Source organism: Schistocerca serialis, chromosome 3 (assembly GCF_023864345.2).
Source record: "Schistocerca serialis cubense isolate TAMUIC-IGC-003099 chromosome 3, iqSchSeri2.2, whole genome shotgun sequence".
Taxonomy (NCBI): Eukaryota; Metazoa; Arthropoda; class Insecta; order Orthoptera; family Acrididae; genus Schistocerca; species Schistocerca serialis.
The window spans coordinates 375,119,348-375,143,253 of NC_064640.1; the positions used below are offsets into that span (position 1 = coordinate 375,119,348).

The 23,906-nt window shown below is 45.0% G+C and overlaps 1 protein-coding gene across 2 annotated transcripts in view; it reads left to right on the top strand.

Moving 5' to 3' along the window:
• LOC126470198 (uncharacterized) overlaps positions 1-19,514 on the top strand; it is a 269,851-nt gene extending 250,337 nt beyond the window's left edge. For both annotated transcript variants that reach the window (XM_050097869.1, XM_050097870.1), the window contains exon 3: positions 17,448-19,514. In XM_050097869.1, coding sequence (XP_049953826.1) covers positions 17,453-19,120 — 1,668 coding nt within the window. In that variant the 5' untranslated portion in view covers positions 17,448-17,452 and the 3' untranslated portion in view covers positions 19,121-19,514. The remainder of the gene's footprint in view (positions 1-17,447) is intronic.
• The last annotated feature ends 4,392 nt before the right edge of the window (positions 19,515-23,906 follow it).

Sequence of the window (23,906 nt, forward strand, 5' to 3'; positions counted from 1 at the left end):
TCATGGGCCAATTCTTGGGAGGCTACTCCCCGGTCTAATAAACTTCGTGCAATTAAGGTGACACCGGGCCCGTGGCGTTCTTCCTTTCGCCTCTCCCGAAAGGACTCGACCACACTGTGTCGTCTCCGCATTGGCCATACCAGGCCGACCCATGGTTTTCTTTTGCGTGATGAGCCACCCCCACTATGTGGTTGTGGAGCCTTCCAGTCAGTAGCCCACATTTTGGTTGAATGCCCCCTTCTTTTGGCTCTGCGTGCTAAGTACAGACTCCCCTCCCCCCCCCCCCCCCCCCACTTTACCTTTGATGTTGGCTGACGATTCCCGGATGGTCTCTCTGGTTCTCGGTTTCCTCCGGGAGAGTGGTTTTTATTCTCAGTTTTAAGGTTTTTAATCTCTCTCTGGTGTTGGGGCAGGGCGGTGAGTGTTTGGGTGTCTCCCGCTGTAGGCAGTGTTCGGAGATTCCCGATTCACCTCCCTGACCGGAATCCTCTTTTCTTCCCCTTTTACTCTGTTTTTACCCTTTTTTTTAAGGCTTGGTTAGTCTTTCTATTCCCATACGTATTTTCTACATTGTAGCAGTTGTACCTTTTAAGTCACAGGTGGTCTTGCCTATGCTGCTTCAGCATAGTGTTGGGTTCGTTCTCTTGCCGACTTCCCTCATTTTGTTTTCTTACCAATGACAACGTGACTGCCCTTTTACGTTTTTCCTTTTTCCGTTTTATTGTTCTGACTTTACTGAGATGTCCCATTAGCGGAATGGAGCCTATTTGAAACAAGCTGTTTGGTCCCTTAAACCTCAAACAACCAACCAACCGTACACTCGTTCTAATGGTCTACTAGCCCCGAGCTTCCTCCGTAAGGACCAAGCTTCTCTACTTAACTTTTTAAAATCCAAGACTACAACCTTGTCGATACACTTTTCGCATCTCGCAGTATTGTTGTTGTAAAGTAGTTCATCTGCGGTATAGCGATCTCCGCTTTTCTGGAATTCCTCGTAGAACTTACCGCACTCTACAACCTAGCCGAGGATGTATTCCTTCCGGTAGCTTCTAGGGATGACTGTCTTTGCTGTACTGATCACTGCCTCAGTAAACTGCTTATAGTTCCTACGTGTAAGATGTACCACCCATGCAATTGTCTAAGTTAACGGAGAACGCATCTCAGTCAACTTTTTAAATTTCCAATTAGGTCGTGGAAACGATTGTTTTACTGTGAGCCCGATCTAAAGTTCAACAAGAACTGGACGGTGCTGGCTATGTGGGGAAATTCGAGAGAACTTCACGTGTTGCTGCTGCTGCTGCTGCTGCTGCTGGCTGCCTATTATTACCGGAGGACAAAGAGTAGAGCTCAGGATTAAACTCCTCATGACAGGCTGCCGATCAGCACGTACCTCGATCTTTGGCGTCAAACATGTGTGTGGAGTGATTTTCATATCAGTCGACCGGAGAATCACCATTTTCTTCATATGTACTCTCCACACTGGTGGTGACTCTTAAGTCCCCGAGATTGTTGGGTAGAGATGGATGTTTAACTGCTATTTTTGCGAGGAACAAACGGGAGGCTTGTAGACGTGAACGATGGTAACGTCGCCAATGTTCAGTTACTTCACGAATATGGTTGTCGCTAGAAATAGCAATAAAAAGCATTTTCAATATTTGATCCCACATGTATCGCTACGCCATAAGGTCGGTTGTATGTGGCACCCAGCAAATCGAAGCCAGATGGTTCGCCCCTTCAGGTGTTTTCTTCGGATTCAGCGCGTCTCCCTTCTGTGGCGACCAGGCCTCTATCGTTGTGCTTAAAATTTTTCGTAGGATTTAGCATTCAGCTGTACTTATTTCCTCTAACTAAGAGGATCCGAGCTTCCTGATAAGATGGTCCTTATGAAATTCGTTAGCTAAAATCGTGTCGCGATATGTGACGTAAGTGCTAGGAGATATAAAAGATGGATTGAGGCCAGTTGTGCTAGTTCATTTAGTGTTATCCGTGTTAAGCGTGCAGTAGTCTACTACGAAAGCGAACTGCCACCAATCCTCATAAAATAGCTCTACACAGACGAAGTTCGAGGAAGAAATTGCTTGCATGGTAACTTCAGCTGACATAAAACATTAGATTGCCTTGTGTTCTTTTTCGACTAATGTGTGCGTTGTGAGATACCCCGCATGTATCTCCATTTCTTTGTGTCGTAGGATAGAAATAATGAATGTTGTTAGTTAAAAGTGACTCATTCTGTGTTTTATGTCAATATAGTGAACTATGCAACGTTAAAGGGAAAAAAAATTGTTTTGAATCAAACTACTTCATTCTACAGCTATGGCTCGTAATTGTGATATGAACGCTCGTGTGGGGGATGGAACGTGAAACTTTCGGGCTGGGACACGGTACGGCGGTTCTCTGCTTATCATTTGACGGTAGGTCGGACGAGTTTCTAAGAACTGGAGAATCCAGTAGGCGTGCGGAACTGGACTCCAGTATGTTAAAACACTGGCCAAAGATAATGAATCTGTCGAGGATCCTGTGTCTGGTGTGGGGACAAAGACGGAGCTGCGTGATTTGCATAACATAACTTAATTGTGCCCGCTACCTGCTGCTAACATAAACCCTACTGAAAACCTGTAGACGGAGACGGGAGGAAGAGTCATCGACGATGTGGGTTTTAGAGAAAGAGCAGGAGCTAGGTCTGGAGAAGTAAATCAGCCTAATAGAAGGAAAAAGGAAGACGCGTAACAGACTTGACCGTGAGTGACAGTAATTCAGGATGACTTTCGGAACTTCGCTTTATTTTCCCGTGATGCTGTGCCACAACAATCTATTTTTCTCCATTTTTTTAGAATCGCTTCTTCGCAAAATGGAGAAGGTAATTGAGGCCGAAAGTACTTGTAGAATCAATAAACAAGCGAAGAAACGCCACGCAACGCGCAGTGAAACGCCAAAGTATGTTACTTAATAATATTATGTCTTCGCTATGTTAATTCCGTATTCCATACTTCTGAAGTAGGCGTAGAATGTGGTTGGAGGTGCGCGAATGAGTGCCATACTTTAAATCTGGGATGTCCTTTGCTCATTAAAGTAAATTTCATCTCAGGCCGTACTGTCTGTGTAAAACAAAGGTAAAGGTGCACTGTGATTCAGTTGTCACGCTAAACTGTAGATCAGTCTGACTGTTTTCGTTAATCGTACCTCATCTGAAAGGAAAGTAAGGCCACATCACGTTCAGTAGCACGACCTGTAGTAACGAGATGTGACATCAGACTCTCCACATTATCTGCTTTACGAAGGAAGACACAATATTCTCGCAAAATGAGATTACACACGTTCATTCGCGTTTCACATAGCTGACCGGCACATTGAGCCATCAAGACGTCAAGCTAGTGATTGCGACAACCTGAAATTTTGCCCCAATTTTTTTCAATGACCACACTTCATACCCTATTTATAACTACAGGACTACTGAAAATCATTCATTCCTTCCTGAAAGTTCAATATTTTCCAAATTATTACGTGTACAAAAACGATTGATGAACGAATAGTCCCGGAGGAGGTTCGAGTCCTCCCTCCGGCATGGGGGTGTGTATTTGTCCTTAGGATAATTTAGGTTAAGTAGTGTGTAAGCTTAGGGACTGATGACCTTGGCAGTTAAGTCCCACAAGATTTCACACACACTTGAACCTGAACGAATAGAACCGAAAGCACAGTGTTTGCCTTGTGCCCACCCGTTAGCGTTTCGATTGCACTGCCTTGGCAAAATAGCGATAAAACAAGAAAAGAGTTTTTGTGTTAGAAAATGCGACGAGATGTTTATCTGTTACAACAGTGCAGCGAGCCGGCCGGGGTGGCCGAGCGGTTCTAGGCGCTACAGTCTGGAACCGCGCAACCGCTAAGGTCGCAGATTGGAGTCCTGCCTCGGGCATGGATGTGTGTGATGTCCTTAGGTTAGTTAGGTTTAACTAGTTCTAAGTTCTAGGGGACTAATGACCTCAAAAGTAAAGTCCCATAGTGCTCAGAGCCATTTGCGCCAGTGCAGCGTGTATTCAGAAGGAATCGTGGAAAAGAACCGCCATGTAAACAGAGCATTGTGCGTTGTTGCCGATAATTTAGCGACACTGATTATCTCTGTAAACTAAAAACACCTGTCGACCAAGCGCGCTACATGCAACCGTGACGCGGGTGAGGGACAGTTTCGTTCACAGTCCAAAAAAAATCAACCGTCCGCGCAAGCCACAAACATGCAATACGCCTGCAAACTGCGGAAGATTTTGCGACGGCGGCTACATTTAAAAGCGCACCGTCTGCAGCCCGTACAAGAATTAAAACCGGAAGGTTATGGCCGGTGCCTACAATTTTGCATCACCGTACAGGAGCACTTGAGGATGAACATTTCGCCTTTATTCAGTGACGAAGCAACCTTCAATTTATCTGGAAAGATTGTATTGTATTGTATGTTAACCGGGGACCTAGAAACCCCTCCGCCGCCCCACACCGAACCCAGGCTTATTGTGCGGTTCGGCACCCGGTGGACCCCCCAGGGAACGTCTCACACCGGATGAGTGTAACCCCTATGTTTGCTTAGTAGAGTGATGGTGGTGTACGCGTACGTGGAGAACTTGTTTGCGCAGCAATCGCCGACATAGTGTAACTTAGGCGGAATAAGGGGAACCAGCCCACATTCGCCGAGGCAGATGGAAAACCGCCTAAAAACCATCCGCAGACTGGCCGGTTCATCGGACCTCGACACAAATCCGCCGGGCGCCAGGCGCTCCTTCCCGCCCGGAAAGCCGTGCGTTAGACCGCACGGCCAACCGGGCGGGTCTGGAAAGGTTAATCACCACAATGTGAAAGAGTAGGGAACTGAAAATTAGCCTTAAATTGTGGCGCATGAAAGAGATTCGCCGAAGGTCACGATTTTTTTGTACACTGTCAGACGAAGCCGCATGGGCCGTTTGTCTTCTGGGAGAAGACTGTGACGGGTAGCTCTTACCTTAATATGTTTCAGTTGTTTCCACAACTGGCTCCTGGTTCAGAGAATTTCATCCCCTTATTGAAGCATCGATGTTGGTCGCTACCCAAACGACTAAGTTGAGAATCGCTGGATTGGGCGTAGTGGTAAAAATAAGTTTTGTTCCTTTTATTGCCCCACCCCACCCCACCGCACCCCATCCCACCCCTTTCCTCTTCTCATCGCCAGACCTTAGGCCTTGTGACTTTCCTACACCAAGGACCGTGTTCACATATCCCCACTGCCAAGAGCACTGGAACAGCTCAGAGAACGCATCAGTGTTGGTGTGGTGACCATTCATAAGATGTTGCTACATCGCTACGCATGCGACAGCATGCGTAGCTAATGTTCCAAAATCCCGCACATAAAGAAAACATTTCCCCGTGTAAGTACGTAGAATTCTATTGATGGTGGTAGGGTCAAGTGTTCCGGATAGCCCTTTGGGTACGGACCATTTTTATACCCTAAAGAAGGATCGTCTTAGTGTCACTATCATATAGTAAAGGTTCAAAGTGTGAATATTAAACACTTTTTCATGCTTAGGCAAATGCAGCAAATCGGTTGATTCTTTTTGCATTTGATGTGGTGTGCGGTGGACTTGATGAAAATTATGGAGGCACTATTGGTTCATGGGCAGTTCCTCGGAAAACCCCCACAAAAAGGGTATTTTTGCTATATTTTCGCCGTCACTAGCGGACCAAAACCCAGCCGAAGACTCTACGAGGGCTGTGCACAGAAAATGACTGAAATTTTTATGATATATTCCCGACATCCAGATCTCAAACGTTGAAAATTTTCTTCATATGTTCTTCAGTTTCCATGATATAGAGATTCAAAGTTACTCTGCTCGTACACGTAAAACGTGCACGTAAAATCCGGTGTGAGGAGAAAACATACGTCATAAAGTGACTGAGAACCACATGTTGCAATACTGAAGTACATTCAAAATTGTTTTGCACGTAAAATTAGTCCTGCGTTATTTCAATTTCACATAAGTAAACTATCTAAATTCTACTCACGAATAAATTTCTTTTCCTATTACTTACATGCTCTGCTGCAGGAGGGAAAAAAGGAACCAGCGGAAAAATGCTCCTATTGGAGCACAAAAAATGCGAACATGTTCGTGTTTATTTAAAAGAATCTGACTGAAATTTGAGGTGCCAGATGCCTCATTCTACCTTCAACACCTTCAAAAAGTTTTCCCAAAGATTTTGACATACTGGCATATTTACACCTCTTTATGTTGTGCGAGCATACAATTGCAGTGGCAAAGAGACAGAAAAAAAGTAATAAACGGTGGAAGATTGTAGACAGTGGTTGTGGTATAGAAAGAGCAAAAGAGATAATGGCAGTGAGAGGCAAAAAGATGAACACAATGGCAATGGAACATAATTGACAGTGACAGAACAGTACTAGGAAAAGAGTGAAGGTGGTGGCGCCAGAGAGGGGGTAAGGGGGGGGGGGGGAGAAAGAGAAAGTGGCAGATGGTGAGAGCTAGTAATAATGTGTGTATCTATGAGAATCGACTACAAGGAAGAGATACAGCAGCAGTAGGAAAGAACGAATTATATATTAGCAGTAACAGACAGTAAGAAGAGACAGAGAGACGAGACTAGTAGTAGTAGTAGTAGTAGTAACGGAGGAGTCTGTGGCTGTAACACAGGAGACAATGTCAGAGAGACGCAGAGGGACAATTGACAACGAATTTGGATGGATGGATGGATGGATGGATGGATGGATGGATGGATGGATGGATGGATGGATGGATGGATGGATGGATGGATTGATGGATGAATGAATAAGTGAGTGAGAAAGGGCAGTTGAGAGCGGATGGCTATGAACGACTTACAGCGATGGACTAGTGGGTGTGACTGAGTTACAGTTAAGGGATTTTGTGGAAGTTTGAGGTGAGAAAAAAAGCGAGTATGTTTGCATGCCAAGATTTTTGAATATTTTTAAAGGTGCCGAGGAACTTAGAATGAGGCAACTGCCATCTCCACTTTTCAGTCTGTCTTCCAATAAACAGGAACATAATCTCACATTTTGTGCTCCGATAGCAGCAGTTTTTTCTTTCCGCTGGTAACGTATGGAACGAACTTGACTATTGCTTGAACGTGTGTCGTGTGATCGGAGAAGCACTCACAGAACATTAGTAGAGTGCGAAATACAAATGTGATTAGTTTCCGGTTTCATTCTTGCATCAGTCGTATTCGTAGGTGTAATACCTTCGAAATAGAATGGCTCACTTAACAACAGCCCGTGCTTTCCTCCCTCTGGGTGCAGATGTTACGCTTTTACTTTATAGGCCTTTTACAAGTACGTCTGTTTGGAACTGGGGACTGATGACCTCGATGTTTAGCCCCCATCAAACCCCAAAACCAACCAACCAACCTGTGCTTTCCGCTTGAAGAAAGCGTATATCCTGCAGATTACGTCTCCCGCTTACTTCTGCAGAATTTATCACTTACCACCACAGTCAGCAACGACACCTCGCAACAAATGGAATCGAAATTCACTAAACAACTCGCTACCATCACGTTTAATACTTGCATTAGCTACGGCATTCACAGCACAGCGCTCAGAAGATAGTGAACGTTCGTTGGCTGTTGGAGCATACGTGACGTACACTATGTGATCAAAAGTATCCGGACACCTGGCTGAAAATGAGTTTCGTGGCGCCCTCCATCGGTAATGCTGGAATTCAATATGGTGTTGGCCCACCCTTAGCCCTCATGACAGCTTCCACTCTAGCAGGCATACGTTCAGTCAGGTGCTGGAAGGTTTCTTGGGGAATGGCAGCCCATTCTTCACGGAGTGCTGCACTGAGGAGAGTAATCAACGTCGTTCGGAGAGGCCTGGCACGAAGTCTGCGTTCTAAAACATCCCAAAGGTGTTCTATAGGATTCAGTCAGGACTCTGTGCAGGCCAGTCCATTACACAGATGTTATTGTCGTGTAACCACTCCGCCACAGGCCGTGCATACTGAAGAGGTGATCGATCGTTTTGAAAGATGCAGTCGCCATCCCCGAATTGCTCTTCAACAATGAGAAGCAAGAAGGTGCTTAAAACATCAATGTAGGTCTGTACTGTGATAGTGCCACGCAAAACAACAAGGGGTACAAGCTCCCTCCACGAGAAACACCACCACACCATAAAACCACCGCCTAGTGGCCGCATGGTTTGAGGTGCCATGTCATGGATTGCGCGGCCCCTCCCGCCGGAGATTCGCGTCCTCCCGGGCATGTGTGGGCATGTGTGTGTGTGTGTGTGTGTGTGTGTGTGTGTGTGTGTGGGCATGTGTGTGTGTGTGTGGGGGGGGGGGGGGGGGGGGGTTATAGCAAAAGTTAGTTTAAGGTAGTTTAAGTAGTGGGTAAGTCTAGGGACCGATGACCTCAGCAGTTTGGTCTCTTAGGAATTCACACACATTTGATCATTTTTTTTTTAGATGACGTTCACTGGGCATTCGCCATAGCCACATCTTGCCATCGGATCGCCTCATAGTGTACCGTGAATCGTCACTCCACACAACGTTTTTCCACTGTTCAATCGTCCAATCTTTACGCTCCTTACATCAAGCGAGGCGTCGTTTGGCATTTACCGGCGTGATGTGTGGGTTATGAGCAGCCGCTCGACCATGAAATCTGTTTCCTCTCCTCCCGCCTAACTGTCACAGTTCTTGCAGTGGATCCGGATGCAGTTTGGAATTCCTGTGCGATGGTCTGGATAGATGTCTGCGTATTACACGTTACGACCCTCTTCAACTATCGGCGGTCTCTGTCAGTCAACAAACGAGGTTCTTCCTGCACGCTTTTGTGCTGTACGTGTCCCTTCACGTTTCCACCTCACTAACACATCGGAATCAGCGAACCTAGGGATGTTCTGGAATGTGAAAATCTCTCTTACAGACGTATGACCCAAGTGACGCCCAATCACCTGACCACGTTCAAAGTCCGTGAGTTCAGCGGAGCACCCCATTCTGCTCTGACGATATCTTATGACTACTGAGGTCGCTGATATGGAGTACCTGGTAATAGGTGGCAGCACAGAGCACCTAAAATGAAAGAAGTATGTTTTTGTGGGTGTCCGGATACTTTTGATCACATAGTGTAGCTGCGCAGAACAAGCCTAAACTCAACCGCCAACGTTCGCGACTCCAACTGTAGCTTGAAAGATGATTCGAGCTCTCGCGAAGCCCTTCCTTTGCTTGTGTTCTGCAAGGCTGACATAAACATGTCTGTACTCTTGACACCCTCAGTGAAAATTTTTGTTGTTTACTTCTGCCATAACGTATCTCTGAGCCTTAAACGCTATAGCCCTTGCAATGCATATCATTCTGCAAGAACTTGCTAACTAGACAGCTGGCTTTACTGTTTCTTAGTTTAGTACCCATGATAGTTATTAAGTTATAAATCTTTTCGTTCGCAGCCGGCTATAAAAATGCTTCTGAATACAAGTGGAAGAATTTTAACCTACCATTCGGAGTCTTACATAAATCAGCAACCAAACACAAGAAGTAACGCAAATAATTTCCTTTGTGACGACGTCAGAAGAAGTGACTAAATGTGATCAGAGGTTTTCTCGGCGTGATTCATGGTGAGCTTCCGGGTCTTCTGCCGAGTTGTTAACATTGTATGCACAATATTTCGATGACCGTTCCATTCGTCTTCGTGAGGTACCCCTAGTTTCGCTGTTGTGTGTTCACGCTGCCTGGTCTCCTACCAGACTCCGAACTGTTGGTCTCGCGCCACTAATTATAGCCGAGTTCGATTCTCGTCGCCTACTAAGTTCTTTGTGCTCTTTTGTTTTCCAGAGCTCGCAGTGATATTCTGTGAAACGCAATTTCTCTCAGCGTTTTCCTTGCTCCGGTGCATGTAATGTTCGGCGAGATCCTTATAAACTGAGTGACAGACCCGAAGTGAAACCTCCGCCCCCGTTTATTATTTTCCCTGACGCCTTTATTTCGAGAGACTTCTTAATTATGCTGGCCCATAAACTTGGCGTTTGCACCACCATACTGGCTTCATCCTATTTCAGTTCGTGACTGGATTCTAGGCAGAGCGATACACACCCGTATTTCGAAGACCTGGATCAGTTGTAGTCAACCTGGTCCCTGCCGCCCACTGGTAGGCGTTCCAGCTTTCAAGGTGGGCGGCAGACGGCATGGATTTTAAACACATTTTCATTAGCGTTCCATAAAATTTGGATATAAATTATTTGGTAAGTAATTATTATTACATGCTGTAATTTACTGTAACTCTGCTTTATAAATTTTATGAACTTACTTCCCTACCATGTAAATCACCATTACTGTGGAATTGACGGGCAATTGGAAAATTTTACTACTAGCAAAGGTACAAAAGTGCGCGGTAGGTAAAAGCGCTTGACCACCCCTGACCTAGATAGTCTAACGTTGCAAAGAAGACTTTTGATCCTACAAGTTAGCTGAAGGGAGTGAAATACACTGGGTGTCACGTTACAGTAGGAGTCTGCAAATCTCTCCGGGTATTGTGCCAGCATAAGGTAGATATGCGATTTTTGGTTTATTTTCCTCGGTCTCTCTCAAAAACGTGAAGATTTCCTGGAACATTTAAACTCTGTCTATAGCAATGTAAAACCCACCATGGAACTTGAAAAAGAGCCACGTATTAAGACGTATTAAGAGAAGAACGAATTCCCGGGTCACTGTGTATATAGAAAACATTCGCACACTGACCTCTGTCTCAATGCCTCGAGTCATCACTATCGGTCACAAAGAAATTGAATGCTAAATACTGCGCTCATAGAGCTCGAACACTTCCAGACAAGGAGAAATCGCAAATGAATTAAATCACCTAAAAACAGTGTTCCGATGGAATAACTGCCCGTACTGTTAAACTGAGAGGGTGTTGGAGTCAAAATCAAGAACGGTTGAGAAATAGGCTGAGACAGAGAAAGAGACCGAGGAAGAGAAGCCAAAAATGGCTTACCTACCTTATTCTGGCCCAACATTCCGAAAAGATCAGTTGACTTCTATAGGAAACATGACGTCCCATGTATTTTGCTCCCTTCAGCAAAAATAAAAGCGTTCTTTGTAATGTTGGAGACGAAGTAGGTCTCGACAACCGGGTGTGTATCGCATTCCATGCGAATGTGACACGAATTATATGGGGCAGACTACCAGAGCAGTCGAAGGGAGACGCATGAAACGTCAGCGGCACAGAAGAGTGAAACAACCGAGCAAATCAGCTGTCGCTAAGCAGTGCCTCTAATATAATCGCAAAATGGAATATGGTGGGATCAGTATCGTGGCGCAACCACCAGGTTTCTGAGACAGCATAATCAGTCTATCGAAATAAAGATGTCAGAAAACTAATAAATAGGGACGGAGGTTTCAATTTAAAGGGGTTTGGGGAAAAAAACTACCCCGGCCGGTGTGGCCAAGCGGTTCTAGGCGCTTCAGTCTGGAACTGCGCAACCACTACGGTCGCAGGTTCGAATCTTGCCTCGGGCATGGATGTGTGTGGTGTCCTTAGGTTAGTTAGGTTTAAGTAGTTCTAAGTTCTACGGGACTGATGACCTCAGAAGTTTAGTCCTATAGTGCTCAGAGCCATTTGCACCATTTTTGAAACACCGCGAAGCACACCATTAACTGTCAAGGTGTGAAATCTTCACGGTCGCACTTCTAAACTTTGTTAACGTGCAATTTTCAGTGCCAAAACTTAAAACTGTTGCTTTGCAGAAATCGCAGTTATCAGTCTATTACGCTAAACATAAATTCCACGATTGACGCTGTTCCTGACCATAATTTTGTACTCCCAGTTACATGTCCGAGAATTCCGTTAGTTTTGTAGGTATTGGTGCATCTTCTATTTTTGTAGTCGTGTAATACATCGTGTACATCTGTTTCAACTAAAATGTATGTTGCATTCCTAGATTTTTCCGATGATTGACAGTTTGTGAAAGAAATCACGGAAAGTTTTTTTTTTTCAGAAAGAGGAGGGTTATTTGTGCTTAGCATTTTTTTTATACTGGTCCATAACATACAGAAACAGGAGCGATAAATAAACTCTCAGAACCGAATACAGCTTCTCTACTAACAGCTATTAGTCAAGTCAGCGAAGATTGTCCAGGAAAATTGCACTTTTGTAATCCTCATTTAGATAAATCTTTCGTTTTTATGTTCATTTTTATAGCTTTCCGTTGCAGGAAGATTTGCGAAAAGTGCTTCCGGAAAACAGTAATTAAAACGTAATGTGAATAATTAGTAAAGGACCCTGCTTGCAAAATGCTGTAAATATCGCTGTTGGGTGTTTCTTCGTACCTGGGAGACCCTTCAGTGGTAGTACTAAACCCACTGGGGAGAAACGGGGAAACAGTTACTTCACAATAATAGCATGCTTCAGCTGCATCGTTATTATATGTGTAGGAAAGAGCTAATGTGGTAATTAGTTCCAGTACATTCGCTGATGGTGCGCAGGAAGGAGGTGTCGCTATATGCTGTCATTGTCATTGTGTGTACCAGAAAATAATAATTCTTGTAATAGTAAAAGGCCTCTGTGCGTAACTTCAAAGGCACGCCCTTAAAATTCAAATTGTCTCTCGTACCATCTTCCATCGGAGTTGTTTTTTGCGACCTCGGTGTGACAGTGCAATCAACAAATAAATCATGCAGCCCTTCCCTGGGTCTTTCCTTCCTTCCGCCAGTCTAAGCTAGGTAAAGGTTCCTCACCAACGAGTACTAAAAAAGAGACGGTTGGAGGCGATAGTCTTCTAAGCTGCCACCTTCTTGGATTGGTTAAGATTAAGATTCTGGCAATGAATGTGTGTACCATTTTCTTTTCGAAAGAGACAGATTTATGTGGTTGTTCCATGTTAATTCAAACCCGATGGATATTACGAGATACTTGACAGCCATGGGGGAATCCAGTGATGAAAGAAATTTCAACTAAGCGCCCCCCCCCCCCCCCCCCCCGCAGTCCCACCCCCCTTGCTAATTGGTAATTACGGCCACCTTCTCTACACACACACACCCCACCCCTATCCCCACGGGTTCCCAAACTGTAGTTCAAATGGAGACCTAATTTACCTTTTAGACAAGTTCTCTTACGCACTTAACTTTACCGTAACTTGTATATTGTTTTTTGCAGATGATGAGTTCAAAGTCCTAAATTTTCACGTAAATGTAAATTCACTTCAGCTTAAGTCCTAATTTTTTTAATTCGACGAAGTTTTTCAAAGTTGACTATTCTAACACTAAATCATACATTCATAATTTGGACGATGTTCATGTTAAATTCGATTTTTTTTTCACATCAAAGGTCGTCTTATCGATACTTCCAGAAAATGTTATTACTCACAGGAATTGATTTAATCCTGGGACACATACGTCAGGCCTCAGCATATTAATGGTAATTGATGGTAATAAATTTTTACGACTGTTCCCCATGTTGCGCTATTAATAATGAGATTTTATAGGAGGTCTTTGTCAGCATTGAGAATTAAGTTTCTCAGACTTCGGTTTTAAAGCTTGAAAAATGCTTTCCCACATAGAGTGCAAATTTCCAAGCTGATCAATTAGTCTGTAAAACATCATAGCTTCATTTCAAAATGTCTCTCAGGAACCGAGGTGAACTGATAGTTGTCGTAGTTGTCCGTTTTAGGCGAATCCATGTTTGAATTCCAATATTGTCAACATTACCTTTTAAAAGGCATTTTGAGAAAATGTGGTTGCAAAATACTACGGTGGTTTGGTTAACTAGACGCTGTAGATTTTCGCAGTGCTCAGCCGAATATACACGCAACGTACAACAACATAGTTTCATCAGTCTTAATACTGACTTCCCCGCTGCTAAATAGGTGGTCAGTGTCAACAGGGTTCGTGGAACTCCAGTGTCGGCGCTTTGCCTTGGTCAAACTTGTCCACTTCGTGCACGCGTATTACCCCAAAGACATTCTAGTGGATTGTGGTAGTTATTTAAATTCACCTTCATTCTTTCTGTCAGTAATAGAAAGAACAGTCAAGCTACAAGCCTCATCATCCCCTCACCCCTCCGGTTATCCCTTTCATTCCACTGTCCTTTAAAGACGTGAAGGCTGTCATCTTCTCCCGTTCGACAACGAAGGCTTAGCCCTACGGGCTGTCAGATGATCTTCCCTTCTTTCGTGTCGTTTCTGGTGTCCATCTGAAACACACGAAAAAAGTTAGGTTAATATGTTACAAGAACATGTTACCCTGTCAGCGAAGTATGACCACCTGGTAGCATAATGGGGGTGCATTCTTGGGTGCAGGGTGGAGACGTCTCTTCCGCAACTCCCTACATTTCCTTTAGAAATCATCGATCGATCACCTACACTTCTCCCGGATGTGAGATATTCCGGTTACATGTGTGAGTTCCGCCGTCAGGGAATCCAGTGGTAGGTGCAGAGTGACTTTGAGATCGCGATTTAGTAACCTGGAAGTAGTCGATAAGTGTGTATGAGGCGGGTTTCCTCGCACTACAGCTGCTTAATACAAAACTTGGCGCAATAGCAGTAAAATTTCAAGGTTCTATTGGGTAGGCACTATCTGATAGAGTATCCGGACATGTATTAGTAAACATTAGTATAGGTGGTATCCACCGATCGACTTGATATCCGCTTGAACTCTGCTGAGGACACTTTCAATGAGGTATCTGAATATCTGTGGTGGAATGACAGCACATTCTTCCTCATGATCCGAAACCAGGGAAGTTAGTGATGTTGGATGCTAGGGTCTTGAGCTAAATCGACGTTCTGACGCATCACAAATGTGTTCCATTGGATTCAGTTTGAGACTCAGAGCATTCCAGTCCTTTTCAGGACTGTTATTGCCCACAATTCAGAGCCTCATCGGTGCTGCTTCATGGAAGGGTGCACTGTCATGCTGATGCAAGTAGGCATAGTTTCCTATCTGTTCCCATCCTGTATATACTACAAAGTTGTATAAGATGTGTTCGCATCCTTACACATTTACCGTTTTCTTAAGCCCAATAATTGGACCACACGCAAACCACGGAAAACACCCCCATGCTGTACGTCAACCTCCTCTGTACTTCACTGTTGCCACTACACGTGGAGGCAGTTAACATTCTCCATGCATTTGTCAAACCTAAACGTTGGTTAACATTGCCTACAGAAATGCATGGCTTGTGAGAAGCTGCTCGACCATTGTACCTCATCCTTTTTAACTTCCTGTGCACAGTCACAGCGTTAGCTGGACTGCTGGTAGAACTCTGAAACTCCAGAGTGATTCCTTCATCTGATTTCATGTGCTCCTTTTTTTCTCCTTCTTGCAACCCCCCTCCGCATTTCTCAACAGTCTCTGTCCAACAGTACATCTGCCTGGCTCTTGGTTTAGCAGTGATTGTTACTTTTCATTTCCACTTCAGAATAAAATCACCAACTTTCGACTCGGACAGCTTCAGAAGGGATGATATGTTCCTCATGGATTTATTACTCAGATGACATCGAACGACTAGTCCACGTTCAAAGTGATTGAGCTCTCTTGGCCAACCCATTCTGATGTTTCTGCTTCGATACTGACGTCACACTACTCACCGCCTCTCCATAATGGCGTGCTCGCCTCTCGTGACATGTAGTGATCAGTTCTGCATTACAATGGAGTGTCCAGATGTTTTGCATCATATAATGTAACTGGTGACACCGTCGCCCCTCTTCTTTCCACGATGTCTCCGACGTGCTGGCGCTGTGATAGATGCCTGCCGAGCAACTCCCTCCTCGTCAAGTACACTACTGGCCATTAAAATTGCTACACCACAAAGATGACGTGCTACATACGCAAAATTTAACCGACAGGAAGAATATGCTGTGATATGGAAATGATTAGCTTTTCAGAGCATTCACACAAAGTTGGCACCGGTGGCGACACCTACAACGTGCTGACGTGAGGAAAGTTTCAAAAAAATGGTTCAAATGGCTCTGAGCACCATGGGACTTACCATCTGAGGCCATCAGTCCGCTAGAACTTAGAACTACTTAAACCTAACTAACCTAAGGACATCACACACATCCATGTCCGAGGCAGGATTCGAACCTGCGACCGTAGCAGTCGCGCGGTTCCGGACTGAAGCGCCTAGAACCGCTCGCCCACCGCGGCCGGCAGGAAAGTTTCCAACCGATTTCTCATACACAAACAGCAGTTGACCGGCGTTGCCTGGTGAAACGTTGTTGTGATGCCTCGTGTAAGGAGGAGAAATGCGTACCATCACGTTTCCGACTTTTGATAAAGGTCGGACTGTAGCCTGTCGCGATTGCGGTTTATCGTATCGCGACTTTGCTGCCAGCGTTGGTCGAGATCCAATGACTGTTAGCAGAATATGGAATCTGTGGGTTTAGGAGGGTAATACGGAACGCCGTGCTGGATCCCAGCGGCCTCGTATCACTAGCAGTCGAGATGACAGGCATCTTATCCGCACGGCTGTAACGGATCGTGCAGCCACGTCTCGATCCCCGAGTCAACAGATCGGGACGTTTGCAAGATGACAACCATCTGCACGAACAGTTCGACGACGTTTGCAGCAGAATGGACTATCAGCTCGGAGACAGAGGCTGCGGTTACTCTTGACGCTGCATCAGACAGGAGCGCCTACGATGGTGTAGTCAACGACGAACCTGGGTACACGAATGGCGAAACGTCATTTTTTCGGATGAATTCAGGTTCTGTTTACAGCATCATGATGGTCACATCCGTGTTTGGCGACATCGCAGTGAACGCACATTGCAAGCGTGTATTCGTCATCGCCATACTGGCGTATCACCCGGCGTGATGGTATGGGGTGACATTGGTTACACGTCTCCGTCACCTCTTGTTCGCATTGACGGCACTTTGAACAGTGGACGTTACATTTCAGATGTGTTACGACCCGTGGCTCTACACTTCATTCGATCCCTGCGAAGCCCTACGTTTCAGCAGGATAATGCACGACCGCATGTTGATGGTCCTGTACGGGCCTTTCTGGATACAGAACATGTTCGACTGCTGCTTTGGCCAGCACATTCTCCAGATCTCTCAGCAATTGAAAACGTCTGTTCAATGGTGGCCGAGCAACAGGCTCGTCACAATACGCCAGTCACTACTCTTGATGAGCTGTGGTATCGTGTTGAAATTGCATGGGCAGCTGTCCATGTACACGCCGTCCAATCTCTGTTTGACTCAATGCCCAGGCGTATCAAGGCCGTTATTACGGCCAGAGGTGGTTGTTCTGGGTACTGATTTCTCATTATCTATGCACCCAAATTGCGTGAAAATGTAATCACATGTCAGTTCTAGTATAATATTTGTCCAATGAATACCCGTTTATCACCTGCAGTTCTTCTTGGTGTAGCAATTTTAATGGCCAGTAGTATAGATAATGCTCACGTAGAGAGCCACAGGAGTAACCAAAACTTACCGCCTGTTTCTTTTCTTAATGGTGTGATTTGTTGTTGTCGGCAGGCGCTATGAAGTCGATGTGGGCGTGCCGGTCGGTGCGGCGGCTGGTGGTGGCGCTGGTGGCGTGGGGCCTGGCGCTGGTGGCGGTGCTGCAGCTGACGTCGGACGCGGGCGGCGCGTCGCGGCCAGTGCTGTCGGGGCCCAGCCGGCTGCTGCTGCACAAGATGGCGGACGCGCGCACGGCGCGCTCGGAGCTCACCACGCAGCTCAACGCCACGGCCGACCAGCTGGACGCGCTCGTCAGCCTCGAGCCGCTCGTCGACAAGTCGGCCGCCTGGTCCGAGGCGCGCATCGTCCAGGAGGTGCAGCGCCAGATCCCCAGCCTGCCCATCGCCTACTGGAACCGCCACAAGAACAAAGCCATGTACTACAAGAACGAGAGCTGCGCCAAGTTCCCCAGTATCTTCGAGCTCGAGTTCAACAACGTGTACTGGCAGACGCTGCAGACGAGTAACGGTAGCTTCCAGCTGTACGGTGCCTATTACGACGTGCGCAGGTTCAGCAGGATCGGCCCGGCCGTCCGTATCCTGGGAATGATAAACAGGATCGAGCCCACTGTCAAGACTTACTGCCAGTTCTGGTTCGAGTCTCAGAAGGAGCCGGTTTTTGTCAAGACTCTCGAGTACAAGTACGTATGGTACAGGAAGTGGGGCAATTACAAACAAGGCATCTACCAGCCGTACTTAATAGCGTGCCAAATTCCGCACAAGTTCCACAAGGAGGTGCCCGCCTCCGTATCCCTCGTCGAGAAGTTGTGCGACACCGCCACGAACAACCTGAGGGTCATCTACGACCGGCCGGAGAAGAAGAAAGACTTCGCAGTCTGCGTCAAGGGGCTGGACTTCCTTCACGAGGACCTGTCCGTCAGGCTAGTGGAGTGGATCGAGCTGCTGGGCATCCTGGGTGCGGACAAGATCTTCTTCTACGAGCTGCAAGTGCACCCCAACATCAGCAAAGTGCTACGTTATTACGAGAAGCAGGGTCGCGTTAGCGTCACGCCGCTGACGCTGCCCGGCGGCCAGCCCAATGTGCCCGGCTTCCAGCACATGTATCTGGTGCGCAAGGTTAACCACAAGCGCCAGAATGAGCTGATTCCCTACAACGACTGTCTCTACAAGAACTTGTATACGTACAAGTACATAGCGTTGCTGGACGTGGACGAAGTCATCATGCCCATCAACACTGCCTCGTGGAGGGAGCTCATGGACATCGTCGAGCGCAAGTCATTAGAAATCAGAAACGAAACGAGGGCATCCTACAACGTCAGGAATGTGTACTTCCTGGACGACCTGATCCACAATCACGGCTGGTTCAAGAACATTCCGAAGTACATGCACATGCTGCAGCACGTGTACCGCAGCAAGAACTTCACGAAGCCGAACCAGTACGTGAAGTGCTTCCACAACCCGGAGCGCGCGCTCACGCTGCACAACCACTTCCCGCTGGCGTGCCTCGCTTCCGGCTGCACCTCCTACTCCATAGAGACTGCCGACGCGCAGCTGCAGCACTACAGGGCCGACTGCGTCAAGACCCTGAAGAAGACTTGCACCGAGTACAGGAAGAACAGTGTCATCGACACTACTATTTGGAAATACAAAGACAAGCTGATCCGTAGAGCTACCGAGACTCTGAGGAATCTCGGTTTCTTCGACATTGGCAGCAACAGTATTAAGTAATTCTGTTAAGTCTGCGTATAATTTATTTTTCCGCGATGAAATATTTTGCGTATGGAGAGAACGCAGTGTGTTTGCGTGTGAACTTGAGTTTTTTTTACTTTCCTCTTTGACGTTCCATGCGCGACGTTTTTGTGCTACCCGAAGTGGCGCACTGTCATGTACTTAAGTGAACTCGTGTTCGTGTGCGACTAACTTTTTTTCGTTTTCCTGCAAAAGATTATGGACTGAGATTGATTCCTATTTATCGACGGCAGTGTGAAAGCAGCTTATTTTTTCCGCTCGCATTTACATGCGAGAAACGCATTTATTTTTCTTCTTCGTTGAATAAAGTCGATGAAATAAACGATGTATTTTTTCTCTTGTGAAATAAAAGCGCAGCAGCTTGCAGTAACAATTTTCTAATACTTTTTGTAACCTCAGTAACAGATTGCCTTGTTGCTTCATTACCAGTAGAAATTACCTCCCCACTCAGCACTTTGAGTCTCAAAGTTTGTTTCACGTGTCGAGGACGTGAAATTGTTACAGTGCTGCTAAAGCATCAATAAAATACACACAGAGATTAACGATAAACAAAGAATCAGTTACAGAGGAAATTCAATAAAATACAGACGGAAAGCAGAACAATAAAAATACAGGGATTAAGATGTAAACAAGAATTTATGAAATATAGAAAGGAGACAGACCAGTATCCTAATGCTATGGCTGTAATAGTGCTGCAGATGTTTTCTTTGATGAAAATCGGACTATTCGTGTTTCTGAATTTTTGGCTTTATTTTCTGACGTAGGCCTACTGTTAATTTTTCGAATACTTCGATGTTACATCACACTGTTTTCCTTTTTCTTTAAACATGACTTAGTACAACAAACAAAGCTCTCACACGTGGCACAGCGAGAAAATAATTTAGCAGGTAATTTATATTCTACTTACAAGGCAAAGCGATTAAGATACACTACACGTTTTCGGCATGTCAGAGGTTGAAATTCTTTTCTATTCTAAGGTTTCGTTCGCTGTATGAGATTTTGTTGATGATAAAAGGCTAGGTTAGCGGTATTTCTGCCCAGTTTTTATCTAGGTCTTGTAAAAAAAATGAGAGCAAGAGTTCTAAAACGCCTTAAATGCATTTACAAATTGCAATAATTTCCGTATTGTATGTTAAAATATCAGGTTTCCCGTTCATATTCAGCAGAGTTAGCTGATCACGATTGTAAAATACAGGTTCTATGAATAGAAAGAAAAACCGTACACAGCTCATTCTAATTTTGTTGACGAATTTCTTGATTTGAATCATCATCAGACTCCAGAAATGCCCTCCATTTTAAGTTATGATTTTGTTAGGAATCTGATTTCGTCCCAAAGTTCTCACTGGATTTTAACGTTTTGGACGACTGGCTGCTTTCTGATCTCTGCTAGCAATAAGAGTGGTCAGCCAGCTATGTTCATCTGGGGAAAGCTTTTGCCTTTATCCAACAAATTTTCATTTCCTGAAGCAGTGGTCTTTTGTTAAATTTATCACAATTTTATTTAAATGTGAGGTCGTGTTCATGTGCGTGCTTGGTGACACGCACGTTCACGCATAATTTGGTTAGTTTTATTATACTAATGATTTTAATAATTCACAAAAGAATAGTTTTCTTGAGCCACATTTTTGTTCCAGTGTTCATTGACACGAAGCGTCACGGTAGCATGCTGCATCGTCAGATGCCTAACTATTATTTATACGTCAATTATTATATTACGCATTCCTGTGAAGTGCACAAGAATTTTGCTGGCTGTGCCTGCGAGGTTATGTTCCGAGATATTATTGTTCTTGCCCAGAAATATGAATTTTAGTTTACACGATTTTCGTGCGTTGTATTATGTAAATAATGTCGAAGATATTTTTGCTTAGATGTAGTGGGAATATATCCTCACCTGGCGCGCGCGCGCGCACACACACAACACTATCATTTCACAATTTCTCCTAAAGTTCTTCGCAGTTGTGTGGCTAGTGCATGCCAAAGATTCAACTGCTGAGACAATACTGTGGCTACAGATATTTCTGTAAAAGTATGTCTACATAATTGTACTTATCCAACGTGGTTTTCAGTGTTCTTTTCCAAAAGATATTTTCTCATTATTAATAGGACAAGTACTCTTAAGCATCTATACTGTTAATTGTACAAGCATTCGCTAAAACCGAAATTTATTCACAATGACATCTTAAACATGCAAAACAAAAAGAATGACATAGGCCCGCTATGATAAGACTCCGTCAGAGGAGCGCGATGTGACAATAGGCACAGTTGACAGAGGTTTGTACAGTTGTCCATGGACCGCACGTGTACAGCATCCTACCATTATCCAGGTTTACATGTCGGCTGGCTGGCGCATGATTGCGACTTCCTAGCTCCATCGAGAGGCAGATGGGAGGTTAGTGCTAAGACCCTCCAGCGCGCGCGCTCTCTCTCTCTCTCTCTCTCTCTCTCTCTCTCTCTCTCTCTCTCTTTGCGCCAGAGCGTCAAATCAGCGACCTGTTTGCAAGTTTTCAGTTTATCGTCAATTTGCGTCATTTTAAAATTATTGACCTCTTTCCTTGCTCCCCATTCTAGACGGTTCCTGTTTGTTCCTCTCACTGTCGTCGTCGTCGTCGTCGTCAGTCCTAAGACTAGCTTGATGCAGCTCTCCACACTATTCTTCTCAGTGCAAGCCTCTTCATCATCGCGTAACTACTGCGTCCTACATCTATTTGAATCTACGAGGGCTATCCACAAAGTACATTACGTTTTCGTTTGTCCGTTAGGGGCGGGGCTAGCGCGGCCATCTTGGTGTCATGGCATTCCGCCGCTCAGTCGGCATCCTGCCGTGCTATTGAGAAGTTCGTGCTGTACTCCGTTGAGTTATTGTGACAGTTTGAAATGTCAGCGTTAATTGAAAATGCCGCGAAGTGTGAAGTGCGTGCTGTAATAAGGTTTCTGACTGCAAAAAACTGTACACCGATAGAAATCTATCGGCAGCTTTGTGAAGTGTATGGGGACAACATAATCACTGAAGGTGGAGTGCGTCAATCGGTCATAAAATATAAAAATGGCCGAACTAACGTTCACGACGAAGAGCGAAGTGGAAGACCCAGCATAGTGACTGCCGAACTTGTCGAAAAAGTCGATACCGCAGTCCGTGAAAACCGTAATTTCACAATAACGGAACTCCCTGAGTTTTCCACAAATTTCACGAAGTTTGTTGCACGAAATCATTACCGAAAAGCTTCGTTACCACAAGTTTTGTGCAAGATGGATACCAAAAATCTTGTCAGAGATTCACAAAAATCAGTAACTGGCTGCAGCGTTAACGTTTTTGGACGCTTACGAGAAAGATGGCGACTCATTATTCGATCGCATCGTTACTGGTGACGAAACATGGGTTAAGCATGTGAACTGCGAGACAAAATTGCAGTCAATGCAGGGGGGCACACACATTCCCCCCAAAAACGCAAGAAATGCATGCAGACAATGTCGGCAAGGAAGGTGATGGTGACTGTCTTTTGGGACAGAAAAGGTGTGATTTTTGTGGATTTCCTGGAAAGAGGCACTACAATAAACTCTCAAAGGTATTGCCAAACTCTGCCCAACCTCAGAAGAGCAATACAAAACAAGCGCAGGGGAAAGTTGGGCTCAAAGATCTTGCTGATTCACGACAACGCCCGGGCACACACGGCAAATGCCACTCGTGAAGTTCTCGAATCTTTTAAGTGGGAGTTGTTTCCTCATCCACCTTACAGTCCCGACCTGGCACCGAGCGACTTCCACTTATTCCCAGCAATGAAGAAGTGGTTGGCTATGCGCGTTTTGATGACGACGCACAGCTTCAAGAAGAGGTAACCACGTGGTTGAAGGCGATGGCGGCCGAATTTTACGGCGAAGGAATTTCCAAGCTCGTCCATCGCTACGATAAGTGCCTTAATTTAAATGGCAGCTATGTAGAAAAGTAGTATTTAAATGTGGCTTTCATCTGTATATAATAAAAAAAATTCCAATTCTTTATTTTTTATTCCAAAACGTAATGTACTTTGTGGATAGCCCTCGTATTTATTGTAGGCAGACATTGGTCTCTCCCCACAATTTATATCCCTCATGTTTCCCTCCAATGCTACAAGTAAACTGACGATTCCTAGGTGCCTTAAGATGTGTCCTCTGGACTGGTCCATTCTTTTAGTCGTATGGTGCCATAACTTCCTTTTCTTTCCAATTGGATTCAGTACCTCCTCATCAATTACCTTATCTTCCCATCTGCTCTTACGCATCTTGCAGTAGCATCACCTTTCAAAAGCTTCTATTTTCTTCTTGTCTGAAAATACCTTCAGAAAAGACTTCACGACTTAAATTTATGTTCTTAAAATTTTCATTTTATGAAGAGCTTTCCTTGGCTTCGCCAGTCTGTATTTTATATCCCCTTCACTTCAGCTATCAACGGCTGCTTTTATGCACAAACAGCAAAACTCAATATTTCTAGTGTCTCATTCCTAAACTAACTTCTTCAGCAATGCGTGACTGAATAAATTACATTTCATTACCTTCGTTCTACTTTCGTTGATATTTCTCTTATAACCTCTTTTAAAGGCACTAAACATCCGTTCAACCGTTTTTCAGAGTACTTTGTCTTCTCTGAAAGAATTAAAATGTCGTCAGCAAACCTAAAGGTTTTAACTTCTTCTCCCTGTACATAAATCCGTTTCCAAATTTTTCTGCTTCCTTTGTTGATTGCTCAATGTACAGATGGAATAACATAGGGGATAGGTTACAACCCTGCCTC